Source organism: Echiichthys vipera (assembly GCF_963691815.1).
Source record: "Echiichthys vipera genome assembly, chromosome: 5".
NCBI lineage: Eukaryota > Metazoa > Chordata > Actinopteri > Perciformes > Trachinidae > Echiichthys > Echiichthys vipera.
Genome location: NC_139830.1, coordinates 19,597,107 through 19,615,045, shown reverse-complemented (window position 1 = coordinate 19,615,045; position 17,939 = coordinate 19,597,107). Strand labels below are relative to the sequence as shown.

The window sequence follows — 17,939 nt, the reverse complement described above, 5'->3', positions numbered from 1 at the left end:
GCTTTAAAAAAAGAAAGCTTGATTTCACACATTTGGAACATCTGTTGCAGCTTTTAAGCAATTTATTCCCGTGGTTTATCATTTTTTGAATTTACCGAATCATTTTCACCATTTGTTGATTGGCTTATACCCTTATGTTGTGTGTTTTGCAGAGATGTATGGACATGTCATAACCTGCTGTCCCCAATATCCTCTGCATTTCACAAATTTGCAGGATGGCAGGATGTGTCCAATCTGTCAATATGGGAAAACTGTATATTCTTGTTCTTTTTGGGCTTTGAACATTGGGTGAGGTTTGGCAGTGTATGTATCATCTATTTATCTTGCAAAACAGTGTTGTCCATTGCTATATGTACATTAGGGTCTCTGTGGTGACTTTGGTTTGTGTGGTGTGGTTGTATGTGATGCTGATTGCTTTTGTGGGCTGCGAGTAACAATTTATAGTCCATCACTCACTGGTAGCACTCACTCAAAAGACACTCTGCAATGGTAACTTTGACAATAGTGGTTGGGTTAGCAAGTAAAAGATAAAGTAGTTTGCCAAACAGTAATAATATGATGACATAAGTGAGCATAAGAGTATTTCAAAGAAGTGGTGTTTTTGGCAATATTGGAGTGAGAAATAGATGCATGCGTGCAAGAGTAGATTTTCCAAAGATTGTGCTTCACTTGTAGTTGATAAGCTTTTTGTATTTTGGCATGAATTTGTTCAATGGCACAGTACAAAGTCTTCTGTTAAAAAGCCCTGGCTAAAAAACATTATATAGGTAGAGAAATTTGGGGTAAAGTATTTCTTTCAGCTAACGTCTTGTCTTAGAAGCAGGCAACTTGACTGCTATTGACTTATGTGGGGAAAAGGCAATGGTTAACACCATTACTGCTGCAGTAGTACTGTATTTGGAAAACAAAAGGAGGGAAGGAAAAAATAGGAGACAATGAAATGGAAGAAATAATGACACAATAAAAAATGTGGGGAAAATAAATAATAAAGGAGGGAAGGGAAACGGTAAAGATGGCAAGTTTGCCAAGTGTTATTCCTCCAATGCAGAAAAATTATGATCCTTGGTCCCCACACTGTATGTTTTACAAAAAGTTTCATAAATATTCAGACATAGGTTTTTACATAGGCTAATGGACTGTAAATCAATCAACATCGCTTATTTTTTACAAACCTGTCCACAGACAATTAATATAGCCTAAAAATCCCTGTAATTTTGTTAAGGAAGACTTCACCTGCTTTGGTTTAAAGGAAAAAGTAAGACCGCCCCAAAAAGGGAATAGTTTTGCATGCGATGGCCAGAGATAATTGCTCTCTCCTCATTTATCGTGACCGAGTCTTCTCTATACTAGTTTTGTATTCATTTTTTTTAAGATGTTTTTTGGCAGTTTTTCAAGGCCTTCATTATGTAGGACACACAGGAAATAGGCCGCAGGTCGGACTTGAACCCTTCAGCCTCTTTACAGGGGGAGACTGCCCTAACCACTGCACCACCGGCCACCCCACTGGTTTTGTTATCTGCTAGTGTTCTTGTCATTACTGGTAGCATGCAGCGGTACCTGTAGCCCAATCAGGTTGCATTAGTACTTCAGCTTCAGCTCCAGGGTGGACGTCTATATGTGCAGAAAGAAAGTTTGCTGTGTCTCCCAGCACAGTCTCAAGAGCACAGAGGTGATACCCGTAGACCGGCCCTTATATGAGGAGAGCTAGACAGGGCCATAGAAGGGCATCAACCCAACAGTACCGGCATCTGCTCCTTTGTGTGACGAGGAACAGGAGGTCTGACAGAGTCCTACAAAATAACCTCCACCTGGCTACTGGTGTGCATTTTTCTGACCAAACTGTCATAAACAGAATCCATGATGGTGGCATGAAAGCCCGACATCCACTCGTCGGACCTGTGCTCACAGCGCAACTCGATTGGCATTTGCGAAAGGAGAGAACACCACAATTCGCAGGTCCCCCATAGGCGCCCCAGTTCTTTTCACAGGTCCACACTGAGCATGTTACAGGCGCGAAGGAGTCTGGAGATGCTGTGGCAAACTTTATGCGGCATGCACTGGCGTTTTTAGAGTCTGTTGGGGCAAAAACTCACAGGGGGCCCCTCGAGCCAGTGTTCATTACCATTATAGGTTTGTTTAAACTCAATCAAGCACGTCAGTTTCAAGGGGAGTAAAAAAAAATTGCAATCATCATCATTTCAAATTTTGCGCATTGACACTGCTTAAAGTTTGTCAGCCCTCTGGGGCTACTGGCCTGGTGCTCCAACCAGCTCTCTGGCTGCCTGTAACATGACCTAGCACTGGTTTGGCAGTGGGTTAGTGATGGTCTGGGGGGTATATCATTGGAGGGTAGCACAGACCTCCATGTCATAGCCAACAGTACCATGGTAGGTACCTGGATGAAACTTGACTGACCTGGCCACCTGACACTGACCTGACACTGACCTGGTGCAGAGGGCCCTCGGTTCCTCCAGGTGCAGGACAATGCCTGACTTCATGTGGCCAGAGTGTGTAGGCAGTTCCTGGATGATAAGGGCGGGTGATGCCATTGACTGACCCTCTCCTTCCACCTACCTAAAATCCAATTCCAGCACCGATGGGTCGTTATATCGGTGCATCCGACTCTGCCAAGTGCCAGACTGTCACAGCTCACTGATGCCCTGATCCACGTCTGGGGGGAGATCCCCCATGACACCATCCGCAAAGTTGGTTGGATCAGTCTTTGATTCAATTTCTCACTTTGATTTTCGGTGTGATTTTGAATCCATTTACTTTTGTTATTTCATGTTCATCATCATCATCATTCATCTTCAACCGCTTATCCCGGGGTCGGGGTCGCGGGGGGTGCTGGAGCCGATCCCAGCTGACATCAGACGTGAGGCGGGGTACACCCTGGACAGGTATCGCAGGGCACATAGAGACGAACAGAGATCATTTTAAAGCTGAATAATTCCTTTATCAAGATCTGATGTGTGATTTAATTTTTTAGAACAGTATATATACAGTATACAGTATATATGTACCCATCACAGTGTCTGCCCAAGTCATGGCATAAGTTGTGCCACAGTGCTCAATGCATCTATGTCTGTGTTGTGTTCAGTCAGTGTCTGCAAGAGTTTAAGAGTCAAAGGACAGGTTAAGTATATTGTCCCTAGGTGTGTTCCTCTAGACTTGCAACACATTGAAGGTGTACCCAATCTCTTGCTCAACAGAAAATGTTATTTGTTTAGAGAATAGATGTATGTATGCATTGGTGGACATATTATTCACCTAAATTAACCATAGCTCTAATCCTTTTTTTTCTGGCAGGAGAAGAAATGGTGAAGCTGTATGAGAGAATAAGAGAGAGTGAGAGACACTGACTATACTGTACTTACCTCAATAATACAAAATAAACATTTCTGTTATCTTTCACTCAGAACTAAACTTTACGGTTCATCTGTTAACAGCAAACCTAATTTTTATCATCTCAAAAATGAAGTCCATTTCTCTCTCTGAGCTACACAGAGAGTAATGCATGCTTTAATATCTAACAGGTCAGGAAAAGCTCTTCTATGGTCTATGCAAAAAACCCATCATAAATCACTTACAACTGATTCAGAACTCTGCTGCTTGAGTGCTGAATTGGACCAGAAGAACAGGTCCCAATACAGGCATTACATTGGTTGCTTGGTTTTGCTCAGTTTTTGTATAGATTCTAAAATAATTTTAGGCATACTTGTCTTTGAAGCCATTCGTATTGTCAGATGCTTACAATGCTTACACAAACAACAACTTATGGTGAGGCAGCTTTCATTTTTTTACCCTCAAAGCTATACACGATTATATCACCTCTTAGCAAGGGGGAGAAAAGAAAATCTTTTATTTTTACTGTTGTGGTTGCATTAATACAAACCCCAATTCCAATGATTTTTGGACGTTGTGTAAAATGTAAAAAAAAGAATACACTGATTTGCAAATCTTTTCAATCCTACATTCAATCGAATACACTACAAAGACATGTTCAAACGGATTTTTTGCAAATATTCACTCATTTTGAATTTAATGTGTGCAGCACGTGCCCAAAAAGCTGGGACAGGGGCATGTTTACCACTGTGTTACATCACCATTCCCTTTAACAACACTCAATAAGCATTTGGGAACTGAGGACACTAATTGTTGACGCTTTGTAGGTGGAATTTTTTCACATTCTTGCTTGATGCACCACCTCAGTTGCTCAACAGTCTCTGTTGTCGTATTTTGCACTTCATAAAGCACCACACATTTACAGTGGGAGACAGGTCTGGACTGCAGGTAGGCTAGTCTAGTACCGGCATTTTTTTACTTCGAAGCCACGTACTAGCATTCAGCATTAATGGTGCCTTAACAGATGTGCAAGTTACCCATTATGTCATGGACACTAACACACCCCCATATTATCACAGATGCTGGCTTTTGAACTTTGCGCTGATAACAATCTGGATGGTCCGTTTCCTCTTTGGCCTGAAGGACACAATGTCCGTGATTTCCAAAAACAATTTGAAATGTAGACTTGTCAGACCATAGCACACCTTTCCACTTTGTGTCAGTCCATCTCAGATGAGCTTGGCCCAGAGAAGCCGACGGCATTTCTGGGCCTTTACGGAGCCGGGACCTAAGCTGCTGAACGTGTTAAGAGACGGAGTGAAATTTATTTCGGAGGTTATCTCCTATTCCCCACCCTCCTTCTACTGCCCATAACTTGATTTTGGTAGGGTCTAAAATAATGTCCACCTACATTTTTTTTAGTACAGGGTAACTTTTGAGTAGTATCCAGAATTTTTTTTTCGGAGTTGATATCCTCTTCCCCGCAGGTATGGGGGTGAATGGGCAAATGTGCTTCTAGGCCCAGCCGAGCAACACAAACAGGCGAGTTGTTCAGTACCGCACTTGGCCACTGAGCCCGTAGGAGCATTCGACGAGAGCGCTCGTCCTGGGGACCTGCCTGTCTGACATGCTGTGTTGCAGCACCTGTTTCTTTAACCGTGCTTTCACACCAAATGCAATGAAAACCATATTATTGGCGCCACGCGAGTATTGCGTCGCATGATCACATTTGTCACATTTTTGATCATCGCATCATCGCTTCATGACGCAACCCACCTCCCACTATTTTCTTCATCTCCCGCTATTTTCTTTGTCTTGTTAACCATGGCTGAGGTACCAATTGTAGCTGCACTTGACCTGTTGTGGACGTCCGATTTAGATTGCGAACCCAAACTGGGTTCATGATATACTCCAGACATGCATAAACTGGGTGAATATCATCACCTCCTCCAGGAGCTGCATCTGGAGGAAGGTCGTTTCCAGCTGTACAAGTAAAATATTGTGTCGTAGAGGTCCAGGAAACTGCACACAGCCACAATAATCTTTTCCTCCATGTTTTGAAATGTGCGTCTGACGTAACTACGTCGGTGACGTGGTTGAATATCATTGGTGATTGGACAGCATCACGCAATGTTGCTTGAAAAGTTCAAATTTTCAACTTCAAGCAACACACAAGATAAGGTGATGGGCGTACGCAATTATCGCCCGAAACGCGTTGCCCAAAATGACATCACATATCATCGAGCTTGTGGCGTTCATAACCTCTATTGCGTTTGGTGTGAACGCCCGGTTCGCCCGGTAAGAGTGGGCTCCCAAGGAGCGAATACTAAAAGGGCTGTATCGATGACTCAGAAGCCTAGCTATAAGTAACATTATATCTCTAAAATGTTTGTCCTTTATTGATAGTTGGACCTGGCTTGCGCATCCTTAGGGTGCTAACGGTGATTTGCACATGAGCTTGCAAAACATCTGTTCACCCAACAGTCAGATATATGGCTTAATTTCAACTATCTGCTCACACTACTATTTTAAGGATTGATGTATTTCATTTTAAAGCCTTTATTTGTTATTGTTGACAGCAGAAAGTGCTACTATATTCCCTTACAACCGAAAAAGCACTTTTTTGGCAACACACTGAAGAACAAGATTGCGGACGAACCGTGGCTGTTGAGAGGTTAAAAAAGACTTGAAGTTTCATCCTGCTCATCCTGCTCTCAGCAACAGGAGGATGGATGGAGGTGTGTGTCGCTGTATTGTGGGCGTTGTTGGCCTACTGTGCCAGGAGGGAGAAACCAATAGTGTCACAGGGTTCATGTCAACTGGACTAGAGAGTAGCAAAAACTGTTGTAAACAGGGCGTTCAGGTCAGCTTGAAATAGGTTAGGTTTCATAGGTTTTACTCATTATTTGATGTTTTGGACAAGTTTAATATGAACATCTGACATTGTAAGATCATACAGAAACTAAGGAAAAGCAAAATAGGTCCCCATAACATTTTATTTCATTAATTTAAAAAAATAAATTAAAAATTGATTTGTGGTTGGTTACATTACCATATTTTACACCATCCAGATTTAACACCTAAAATCGGGGGTGGCCCTTCCTTTAAGTCAGAGCAATAGCCCCTCACAATATCTGTGCACGCCCCTGCCTCTAGAGACCTAAAGTAATCAATAAAGCAACATTCATCCTCTAACTACATATAAATCAAGATGGACAGCTCTCTCAATATCACATCCTTAGGAGTGAAAACCGAACTATATCTGACAAGTACAATAGGCAAATACATTTTAATTGATGTTGCATATATATCTGTGGTTTGAATGGTACACAAAGTTTTTGATTATTTAAAAACATCTTCCTGTGGGGTTTGCATACAACCAGCAGATGTCATAAGTTGACAGTTTCACTCAGATCCCAGATATCATGCTATGCTTCCTGAACCACTTATGCCTGGAGGATACATAGAAATAATTGCTGTATGCAGTGGTTAACTGTCAAAACAATCTCAGGTGTAACAACAAGTGTTTTGGGGAAAGCAACAGTTTATGTTAAGAGTGTTTGTGATAAATATTTGATTCAAAGTTGTACAGCATATACGTTGTCCTAATAATTTCCCCCCCAATATTCAGTTGTCATTTTTTTTTATATGAAGTGTACTTATTTTTTATGGTTTACTGCCATATATTGTAGTAATTTTAGACTCACTGGTTTAATCATTTACCTTTAACAGTTACCCTTCCCTTTTAGCCCTAAAATTGTGGACAAGTTGTGTTACTTTTTTCTCTTTTCAGGAGAATTTTAGTGAATAATTGAGAAGTGTCTGAGCTACATTAAAGGACAGGTTCATATTTTTTGAAGGTTTGCCTTAAAACAATAGTCAGGTGCCCATATTAAAACAGGTTTGCCTTTCCGTAGCCTTCTTTAACATACTGGCCATTAAAGGACAAATTAAGTAAGTACCTACTCTCTGCAAAAATACAAATACAAATTTTATCTGAGGCTTAAGTCATATACAAGCAAAGTGGTATCCTCAAAAAGTTAGTGTTTTTAGTAAAAAAAAAAAAAAATGTCATAAGACAACACACAGACCAAAATACTGTGAGAGAAGCAAGGCATCATAAGGTTACAATCACGAATGGCAATGGTCGTTGTAAAAATACACAGTGTGTCGAAAAACACTTCTACCGAATGGTAGCAACAGTCCAAACACGGTTAAAAAGACAGAAAGGGACACCATGCACTGGAGTTATTATCTGTGTCCTGTAACTCTGGCCAGTTAGATTTTATTCGTCATTGGTACATCCGGGTACTTTATTTTTTGATTGACAGTTGCCATGGCAACAAGCTAGAGCATCGCCATTTTGTCAGGAGGGTTTTTTTTCCCCAGCTCAGTCTTTTCAAATGTTCTCCCTTCCCGCCGGAATAATGCTGTCAGTGGATCTATATTTGACGTTTTTGGATATCGAAATGCGTCTAGTGGATCGGATTAAGAAGATCAAGAGGCCGACGTTTTAACACAGTTGAAATAATTAGGCGGCGCCGCACTAACTCGGTTGTCCGCGTCTCTGGTCCACCGGGCCGGTTCACTGCGCAGGTTTGGACCGCGCGCCATTTTGTGAAAATTGACACAAAATTCCTAACCAAAATTATCAGAGGACACGGTTTCTGTTTCATCTTTGAAACACTCTGGATTTAACTGCACTGTCGTATTAAATCGAAGTGACCGACGCTATATGTGTAAAGACAACGTAAAATCAGAATTTGGCACAACGTTTGTTTAGCGGTAGCTCAAACTGTTAGCTCGGGGCTAGCCCGGGCAGGTAGCTAATGTTAGCTGCGCTCAGCCTAGCTAGTGAGTTATGCGTGCTAGTTAACGTTAGCATGTTGCTAGTCATCAGCTGATAGTAACGTTAGTCAAAGTTGCTTTCGATCGCCGATGTTGTTCATCAAAGCTAGGGCTATGAAAAGCGTTTTAAAACGGGCTGGCGAATTATTTTAAGAGTTTGCCGACCGGAGGACGGGGTTATTGGATTTAACGTTCACATTAACTCGCTAACCGTGCAGGGAGGGGAGAATCAAGCTGGATAAGTTTCCTCATCATACAGGTTATTGGACTTTAAATGAAGATCGTGCCATCAAAGGTGAGGATTTGTAAAAATGTTATGTTCGACCTTAGCTTATAAATTGTTCCGGGAACGCTCTCGCAGATGTTTAATATACATATATAACGTGAATGGTTAACAATGATGGACGGAGATAGTGAAGTTGTAGCTTATGGTGTGGCGGCTAGCTAACATTTTTTGTGGCGGTGCCGACTCCGTTGAAGCCAGCGTTGTCATTTGCTTTCAGTCAGTAGGTCAACCGACTCATTTCAATGTAAACGGGAACAGTTTTTCTAGCTGGTTGAGGGTGTAACGGATTGTATGGGCTTTAGACTGGAGAGTCATGCAGGTACGGTGTTCCAGCTAACGTTAACCCTGCGATATTACACCCTGTCATTGTACCATTTAAGATAATGTTGCCGTGTTAGCTTACGGTCCTGTTGATTTACTGTCAATGCAATATCTAATTTTATAATAATGAATATAATACGTGTATATTTGGAGCTATACAGTGCGGGAGCTAACCTGGCTAGTTAGCTTCCTCGGCTAACACGACTAATGGTTAACGTTGACTTGTTGACGAACCAGCTGGATGGGCCCCACACAACCCGCTGGCTGCACACAGCGTCACTAGCTAACGTTAACGCTTGATTGGTGAGAGATGTATGCTTTGCTTGTCCCGCAGTTTTTCAGGGAAACGTTTAACGGCGACAACGTTAGCTAGTTAGACTGCTAGCGGTAACGGGAGCCTGACTACCATTTTTACGAGGTATTGGAGAGACATACACGGACAATATGTAGCGAGAGAGGACGCACATTAACACTGAATATGCTTCCTAAATTCCAACCATGACGAGATCTACCCCATCATCTGTAAGTAGAGAGCTGCTCGGGCACCGTCTTCATGCGCGGACGAGTCGTTAGGCTTTTAATTGTTTTGGATGGGTTACATTTGATTCAGCTTTTGGACTGGAACTAATCAGTTGGGCGTGAGAAGATGACACATAGGGTTGTTACAGAGGTCTTCAGCTATCACTTATGATATAATACGGCTACTAATATAGCAAGCTAGCTGTCGTTATATTTACACCAAAATAGGCCCGCTGATGCCGTGATGAGCAGAGCCAGGAAAGGGAACTGTTCATATGTCAGTACTGAAAATGAAGAATAATCAAACGCTTACAAAAATGGCTTTGTGGTCAAATACAGGTTGGATTTTCTCCTAAGGGTTAGTGATTTTTTTTTTAAACGTCAAAGGCACCCCATAGTTGTGATAGTCTGGTGTCAGGTATTGTTTGCAAGATGGGCTCAAACCAAACCTTTTCCAGTTCTTTGTCAATTTGCATGATACAGTAAGGTACAGCACTGTATTATAACGTACAATAATTTCAGCTGGTCTACCTTTTTTCCCCTCCAGTATTTCAGGTCATAAAATCCACTATGATTTAAGAAGGTATATTAAGTATGGGTATGCTGAGAGGAGAACCAGTGATTTTAGGCCACAACACTATTAATCCTGATTTGTTTTAAGTGTTATGCAGTCTGTGCCTCACTGAGTTAACTATTCTTTTAACAGTTTCACAAGAGCTTCACGTCTTTTAAAATTTAATTGCCTAGGCATTAATTGCTTTTAACTGCTGATCCACAAATAGCTAGCCCTTTATGGAATTTCAGCTTTACCTTTAAATTTCCTCAAAGTGCATACATTCACCCCAAACACACTTATCAGAGTATTGGGGTACCCCCTGTTCTTTATGGATCTTCTGCCCCTTCTCAACAAAAGTTCAACCATCATGAAGTTAAATCCCCACCAAAGATGCACATTGATAATGATCTGTTTTTATTCTTTGTAGTGGGTTGTGGTTTGCTGCTGGACTCTCCTCCCAGGATGATATGAAATTTTACAGGAGATGATGCATCCAGGTTAGCTGCTATATATTAAGCCTTAACCTTTTGTTGGAAGGTGGTGCACCTAAGAAGTTCCTCTCTTTCAGTTATTTTGCTGTTTTGAATTTTACATCCAGACTCACACATTTTAGTTTTTCAAAGTTCAGTCATTATTGGAATTTGTCAATGCAGTATTTAATTAATATCAAAGTAAAGTATTTAATTTACCATTAGTTTGGCATTATTGTTTTCAGGTCTCAGCTAAACAATAAGGAAATAGATACACTAAGCATCATGACAAATCAGTGTTATCATTTTAGTGCTTTAAATTTAAGGAGTCTAAAATAGTTCAAATTATTGGATTTAGGCCTATCCAATTTAGCAAAATTATTTTTACTTAAACTGTATAGTCAGGACCATCCTTGCAGCACAAGGTTTCAAAACAAGATTTAATTTTTAAACAATTAAAACTCATAAAAAAATAAAAAATAGATACACACACACATGTATATTGTATTTATGTATATATATATATATATATTTATATATATATATAGTATAATATAATAGTTTCTTAAAATACAGCCTTTGCCTGTGCTCTGTCATCTTACAGTTCCTCTTATTTCTGTCAGTGGATGTGTATTTCTTCCTTTTCCAAAGCTGGGTCAGCTTTCTAATGCTCTCAGATGGAGTGCAGGTTTTGGGCTGTGCAGCTATTTTGCTGTCAGGCTCCTGTGTTGAAAGAAGCTTCTAAGTGTGCCAAAGTTCAATTTTATTTCTTGTTTATTTCTTGTTTTCTCATTGGAAAATGGGAGCAGCTCTGCCCTGGCAACAAAAGTAGGCTATTTGCATACTGCGTTGTGATTGGTCTGTGCATTGATGGGCTTGCCAAATCACGCTGTATCTCTGTGGTGATAGGCTATGCTAATTAGGTGCTGTTGCTGGGATTCTGAATAGTGGTTACTGTGTAGCACTGGTGAATTGTGTTGTCTGGTGTGAGATGCTGATAGCTGAACATGCTATTTGATAATTTTTTGATTCCTTCTGGCTTAAAATGAAGGATGATTCACTGTATAGAGTGGAGATGCTTTATTTCCACCCCTTTCCACTGTAAAACCTGCTGTTTTGCTCCCCTTTCTTCACAAAGGTTGATATATTACTGCTATAATGTATTTTGTAGGTATCCTTTTGATGCATTTTTCTGATTTTACATGTTAAACAAAAGACACTATGCATTATTCTGAGATTTATCTAAGGATGAATTAATTCTTTTATATTTTTTGATCATTGTGTCTGTGTTGAAGCGTGAGCTTAATCATTCCAACATGCATGTAAATATTACTACTGCATACTTTGCATTTTGCATATATTTCTTTTCCCAAAGGTAAATGTATACATTATTTTGTCAAGAAAATCCTCTCTGGTTATATTAACCAGCAAATAATGCCCATTTATATAAAATCTGTACAATAAGAGAAAGTATCTTTACCTGTTTTATTTTTAGGCCAGAGATCTCTTGTGTTGAAGAGAAAATACCACTGTTTTACATCAAGATTATTACTCTTTCTCCTCCTTTTGTCTGTTTTGTTACATATAATTAAAACTAAGGTAATATGCATCTCATAGCAGTGTTCATTTCTTTTAGGAGGAGAGACTTCAGCATGCAAACCTTCGTCCGTCCGGCTTGCGCCCTCTTTTTCTTTACACACTGCTGGTCTTCAGATGGCTGCTCCAATGCCCCATACGCACCAGCAGTACAGTGACCGCCACCAGCCAAGCACTGACCAATCTGTTACGGTCTTACCGTACAGCGACCAGACACAACAGCTCACTGCCAATCAGGTACACTCTACCTACCCCAGCTCTTGTATTTTGTTTAGTCCTAATTTTTAGTGTTACAAGAATTGCAATACTTAATGTAATATGAAAGTCTATTTCCCTTTTTGCTGCTGTCACTAGGCAGAGTAGCTGCTATTAACTGCTTTCAGTCTAGCTAGTTAATATTGTGCAACATATATTGTATTAAAATTACTGGCCTCTTAGATGTACAATTATCAATGTAGGTAAGCCCTGTTACTTATAAATGTACTGTGCATATTGTTTGTTTATGAAATGTAACTTTCCCATTTGATACTTCAGAGGCACATGCCCCAGTGCTTTCGTGACCCAACTTCAGCTCCCCTGAGGAAGCTCTCCATTGACCTTATCAAAACATACAAACACATCAATGAGGTTTGTTTTGTTTTTCATTAAATGCATTTATCCTATACCATCTGTTTGTTACATTGTAAAGATGTGTTAAATGTTGAAAATTGAAGAGTAATATAAAATGTATTCAAGTGTGATCATGTGACTCATTTACTTGTTTATTTATAGGTGTATTATGCAAAAAAGAAGCGACGGCACCAACAGGGTCAGGGTGAAGACTCCAGTCACAAAAAAGAGAGGAAAGTCTTTAATGATGGCTATGACGATGATAACTATGACTACATCGTCAAGAATGGGGAGAAGTGGATGGACCGCTATGAGATTGATTCCTTGATAGGAAAAGGATCGTTTGGACAGGTGCTTAATCATAGATCACACACACACACACACACACACACACACACACACACACACACACACACACACACACACACACACACACACGCACATGCACGCACATACACGCCTGGTTTAGTACATGTGACAGAAAAAAAACTTTAATTTGGACAAACAAATAATGGATTAATTTTGCTCTGTATTAACCTTGAGATGAGATGATGCCACTCAGTTAACATTTGAAATGTGGTCTTTATTGTAACTTTTAGGTTGTGAAAGCATATGACCGTGCTGAGCAGGAATGGGTTGCCATTAAGATCATCAAGAACAAGAAAGCTTTCCTCAATCAAGCCCAGATTGAAGTGCGCCTCCTAGAGCTCATGAACAAACATGATACTGAGATGAAATACTACATCGGTAATCCACTCTTGAAATATGCCTCTGATCTCACAAGATTTACAAGAAATGAAAAGGCGTTTCATGTATTTTACTAATGTGGGTAAAATTTGATTTTCTGCAGTTCATCTAAAGCGTCACTTCATGTTCCGGAACCACCTCTGCCTCGTGTTTGAGATGCTTTCATATAACCTGTACGACCTACTCCGAAATACCAACTTCCGTGGTGTCTCACTCAATCTGACACGGAAGTTTGCCCAGCAGCTATGCACGGCGCTGCTCTTCCTGGCCACGCCTGAACTCAGCATCATCCACTGTGACCTGAAGCCTGAGAACATCCTCCTCTGTAACCCCAAGAGGAGTGCCATTAAAATAGTGGACTTTGGCAGCTCATGCCAACTGGGACAAAGGGTATGTTGCTGCGGTTTTTCTTATAAGCAATGCAATTAATGTATGCAGGAATGTCCAGAAGAAGTGTGTTATAGTTGTTGCTTCTGGACATTAGGTGTAATGAATCGGCAATTCAGAGGAGTCTGACTGTCTGTCTGTGCTTTCTTTTTGTAGATATACCAATATATCCAGAGTCGCTTCTACCGTTCCCCAGAGGTGCTGCTGGGAATGCCCTATGACCTGGCCATCGACATGTGGTCCTTGGGTTGCATCTTGGTCGAGATGCACACTGGAGAACCTCTCTTCAGCGGAGCTAATGAGGTATAAGGAAGTGAAAGTGTTTATCAGATTTGTGTTGGGTTTTGTAAAAATAAGTAAGAGAATGGCAAAGGTTTTATCGCATTTGATTTTTCACCTGATGTGTAGCTTACAAATGCCCCCAATTGTCTCTAGTAACTATGGCCTCTGCCTGAGCCTACATGCATGAACGGTTAACGACACATTTGCTGGGTATAAATATGTATTTAATGTGCTGTCTTTTTGGTTGCAGATTTACAATGTAAACGTCAAAGTAACTTGATAAATAACTTATTCCCCAGGTGGACCAGATGAACAAAATAGTTGAGGTCCTTGGTATCCCACCTAATCACATAATGGACCTAGCCCCAAAAGCCAGAAAGTTCTTTGAGAAGCTTTCAGATGGTACATGGAGTGTTAAGAAGACCAAAGATGGCAAAAGGGTGAGCTCAGCTTTTCTTCTGCAGTTCGACTGACTAAAATAAGTGTTTTGTGATTATTGTGAAGCAAAAGTAGGTTGTGTGATGATATACAGAAGTCATGGCTGAATAAATCTCTTAATCTTTGTGTACTCTGCCTTCAACAGTATAAGCCTCCAGCCTCGCGGAAGCTCCACTCCATCCTGGGTGTGGAGACAGGGGGTCCAGGTGGCCGGCGGGCGGGGGAGTCTGGCCATGCTGTTGCTGACTACTTGAAGTTCAAGGACCTGATCCTCCGGATGTTGGACTATGACCCTAAGAGCCGCATCCAGCCCTACTATGCCCTGCAGCACAGCTTCTTCAAGAAGACTGCGGATGAGGGGACCAATACAAGCAGCAGCGTGTCTACAAGCCCCGCATTAGAGCAGTCCCAGTCTTCAGGAACCACCTCCAGCACCTCCTCTAGTTCAGGTAACTGCCCCCTGAAAACTCTGCTGCTCCACTGTCCTTCTTTTTAACACACAGTTGTTGTGTTCCAAGTTAACATGAGAAATGTATCGTATCACTTCACTACAATTACGTATTTGGTGAAGGGTTTTGGTTTTGTGGAAGTTGGCATCAACACTGTGAGCTGTAGCATGTTAGTAACCAAAAAAGAACAACACCAAACTACCACGATTTCATTGTGGAACTTTCAGACTATTCTAAAATGGGTTTTATGCATTAATAAATGCTAACTAATCCTATTTTAGTTGAGGTTGTTTAGGCTGCACTTGTGACACTTTTGTTTAACTCTTAGGAGGATCATCTGGTACAAGTACCAGTGGCAGAGCAAGATCAGACCCTACCCATCACCACTTGCACAGTGGAGGACACTTCGGCACGGCCTTGCCTGCCATCGATGGTGACAGCCTCTGCCCACAGGTCAGTAAGATTCCCAGAACTATCTGACATTTCATCTGATCCTGAGTGGAGTTATTGTGATGGTGGTAAATTTAGAATTTGAGTTTTTTTTATTTTTTTTATTTTTTTTTGTGCATTCAGCATGTGCATGGAGACTGCCCCCATTATTTTATGCTGTTTAATAAAGATCTTTTAAGAACAACTTTGAGAGATGAATACATTTGAACAATGAACAAATCACTTAAAAATATTTTAATGTTGCTTGATTGTCTGATCCAGGATTAACATCAAATTCAGAAACTGTGGTCTTAGAATCAGGTTTAATGAAAGTGACTGCCAAATAAATGTAATACTTCTATCAAGTCTGTTTAATCTTCTTGCAGATCATAATATTAAAGCAATGCTATCTTAAGATCTTAAAAATGATGCACAACTTACTCGTGTTACTTGTCTTGACAGGCAAGACAGCCTTACCCACCCCCGCTGGTGTGGGGAGGTGGCGTTGGACCAGAGTCAGTCACTGGTGAGACCCACCCAGTCCAGGAGACCACCTTCCATGTTCCCCCTCAGCACCCTAAGGCCCTGCATCCCCACTCACATACTCATCATCACCACCACGGGCCGATGATGGCGACACGGCCACGCCCACGCCACTACACCTCCCCGACACACAGCTCCTCGACACAGGACTCCATGGAGGTGGTTCATGGCCATCTGTCCATGACCTCCCTGTCTTCCTCTGCCTCCTCTTCCTCTACATCGTCCTCTTCCACTGGGAACCATGGCAACCAGGCCTACCAGCTCCGCCATTTGCCTGCCGGAGCCCTTGACTTTGGTCAGAATGGTGGGCTGAGCATGGGGCTAGGTGCCTTCTCGAACCCACGGCAGGAGACTGGCATGGCAGCGCACCCTGCATTCTCCATGGGCACGAACACAGGGCCTGCCCACTACCTAGCGGAAGGCCACCTGGGCATGAGGCAGGGCATGGACCGGGAGGAGTCTCCAATGACTGGAGTGTGTGTGCAGCAGAGTTCTATGGCCAGCTCGTGACTGCACTGACATTTGGCTGTGTGTTCCCCCTGTGCGTCATTTTTAAGGTGGTGTTTTTTACTACAAGGTGTGTTGAGAACAAAAGCTGCTCACGTCAGAAGGGAGATATCACTGAACCGCTACTACAGAGAAAAACCTTTGTTAAAAAGTATATATGTAATTTTCATCAGTTTTTCTTTTGCAATCATTAGGCACAAAATAATACTGCGGAATAACCATAGTGAGATTGAGACATCCATCTTACCATTTCACCAGTTTCATGTAACCACCAAGTAATCACCATATGGTATTATGTGGCAAAATCTTCTAAGGAGCATTTCAGAGCAAAGTTTTAAGCTGTTTTGCAGGTAGCTGTTGGTGATGAAATGCTTGGCGTCCTCTTTTGGTTCACACCGTGGACTGCCTGACATTACTGTTCCACTGGTTCTTAATTATTTTGCCCTTTTTAAGTGAAATTTCTCGTAAAAGCTGCTTGTAAATCCTGTAGCTTGACAATGAGGGGAAATGTTTGCAGTGATATTTCTTGTTGTTGGTCGGTATTGTGTAACTCTGTTAAAGGGGAGCACATAGCAGTGGAGTCCCTATAGCGTGTGCTGGCCGAGCAGAGAGGAGACCCTGCAGGTGGATACTGACACCAACTGGGTCAAAGGAGAGGGAGGCACCACCCCTCAGGCCTAGAGGCCCTGTAGTCCTGCAAACTGCAACCGGGCCCGGCACAGAGAGCAGCAATGGGCACGGGAGACGAAAGGATCCAGCCCAGTGAAAGGAAGACAGTCAGTGGCTGGTTCTAGATAACCCTTTGGCCTTATGACTCATGGACTTGGAATCGGATGGAGCTGGACATTATCATTTGAATTAAGATGGCTTTTCTCTATTTTTCTCTCTAGACAGCCCTTAATTCTATAAGGAAATTAAAACAACTAGAAAAGGTAAATAAGAATGGTAATTTGAGGCCTTTCTCGACAAAGATTTCTTCTTCAGCAGGGCCCCACATAACAGGGTCTTATTGTACACAACAACCTCCTAAACATTACTTCCTTGAAAACCTTATTCACTGGTTAAGGCTTTTGCAGTGGAAAGAACTATCTATTCCAGAGTCTACCCTTTTATGTTTTGTTATTTTTCCCTTTTGCATGTAGTTCCTCATCAGAACCACCTGCACAAGTCTCTCCATCCAAAACATGGAAACTGAAGAAAAAAAAAAAAGAGTTAAGTGACTGCCTTTTTTCTCCTCAAATTATGCTGTGAATTTTACAAGAATTTATTTTCCCTTTGGATATGTTTTTATACCAAAGCAGTTGTTTTATAGCATATAGGTGTCTGTAACCAATAATGTAGCAGTTCACCACTGACGCATAGTTTATCAAGATCTTATTTTAACGTCAATACAAACAGCTGCAATATATTACTTTAGCAAAACTGGAGGCCGTTGTTGAGACCGTTGGCTATTGTGTATTCTGGCCAGATTTGTTTGCAACGTTTTACCAAAACTGTTTCCATATTAATTGGTAGATTATTTTGGGAGTCTTTTAAAACTTTGGTATGTTAGAGAATTTGGTAGTTACTCTGCAGGCTCCGGAGTAGCAAGATAGAAGCTGATGGTT

General features: G+C 41.4%; 1 protein-coding gene across 4 annotated transcripts; it reads left to right on the top strand.

Annotated features, from left to right (window-relative positions):
• Positions 1–7,724: 7,724 nt before the first annotated feature.
• On the top strand, positions 7,725–17,760 carry dyrk1ab (dual-specificity tyrosine-(Y)-phosphorylation regulated kinase 1A, b). Of its 4 annotated transcripts, none has more exons than XM_083913872.1 (12): positions 7,725–8,488; positions 10,303–10,372; positions 11,982–12,178; positions 12,476–12,568; positions 12,713–12,901; positions 13,150–13,297; positions 13,401–13,687; positions 13,841–13,987; positions 14,266–14,406; positions 14,550–14,853; positions 15,182–15,306; positions 15,745–17,760. In XM_083913872.1, the coding sequence occupies exons 2-12, from the start codon at positions 10,360–10,362 to the stop codon at positions 16,333–16,335; spliced, it is 2,235 nt and encodes a 744-aa protein (XP_083769998.1). In that variant the 5' UTR covers positions 7,725–8,488; positions 10,303–10,359; the 3' UTR covers positions 16,336–17,760. The 4 variants fall into 4 exon arrangements, with proteins under 4 accessions (XP_083769998.1, XP_083770000.1, XP_083769999.1 ...); XM_083913873.1 differs by lacking the exon at positions 7,725–8,488 and adding an exon at positions 9,155–9,322; XM_083913874.1 differs by lacking the exon at positions 10,303–10,372.
• The last annotated feature ends 179 nt before the right edge of the window (positions 17,761–17,939 follow it).

Coding starts and splice junctions, on each gene's coding strand:
- dyrk1ab (XM_083913872.1), top strand. Junction 13,298..13,400: donor TGAGATGAAATACTACATCG/GTAATCCACTCT, acceptor GATTTTCTGCAG/TTCATCTAAAGCGTCACTTC. Junction 13,688..13,840: donor CATGCCAACTGGGACAAAGG/GTATGTTGCTGC, acceptor TTCTTTTTGTAG/ATATACCAATATATCCAGAG.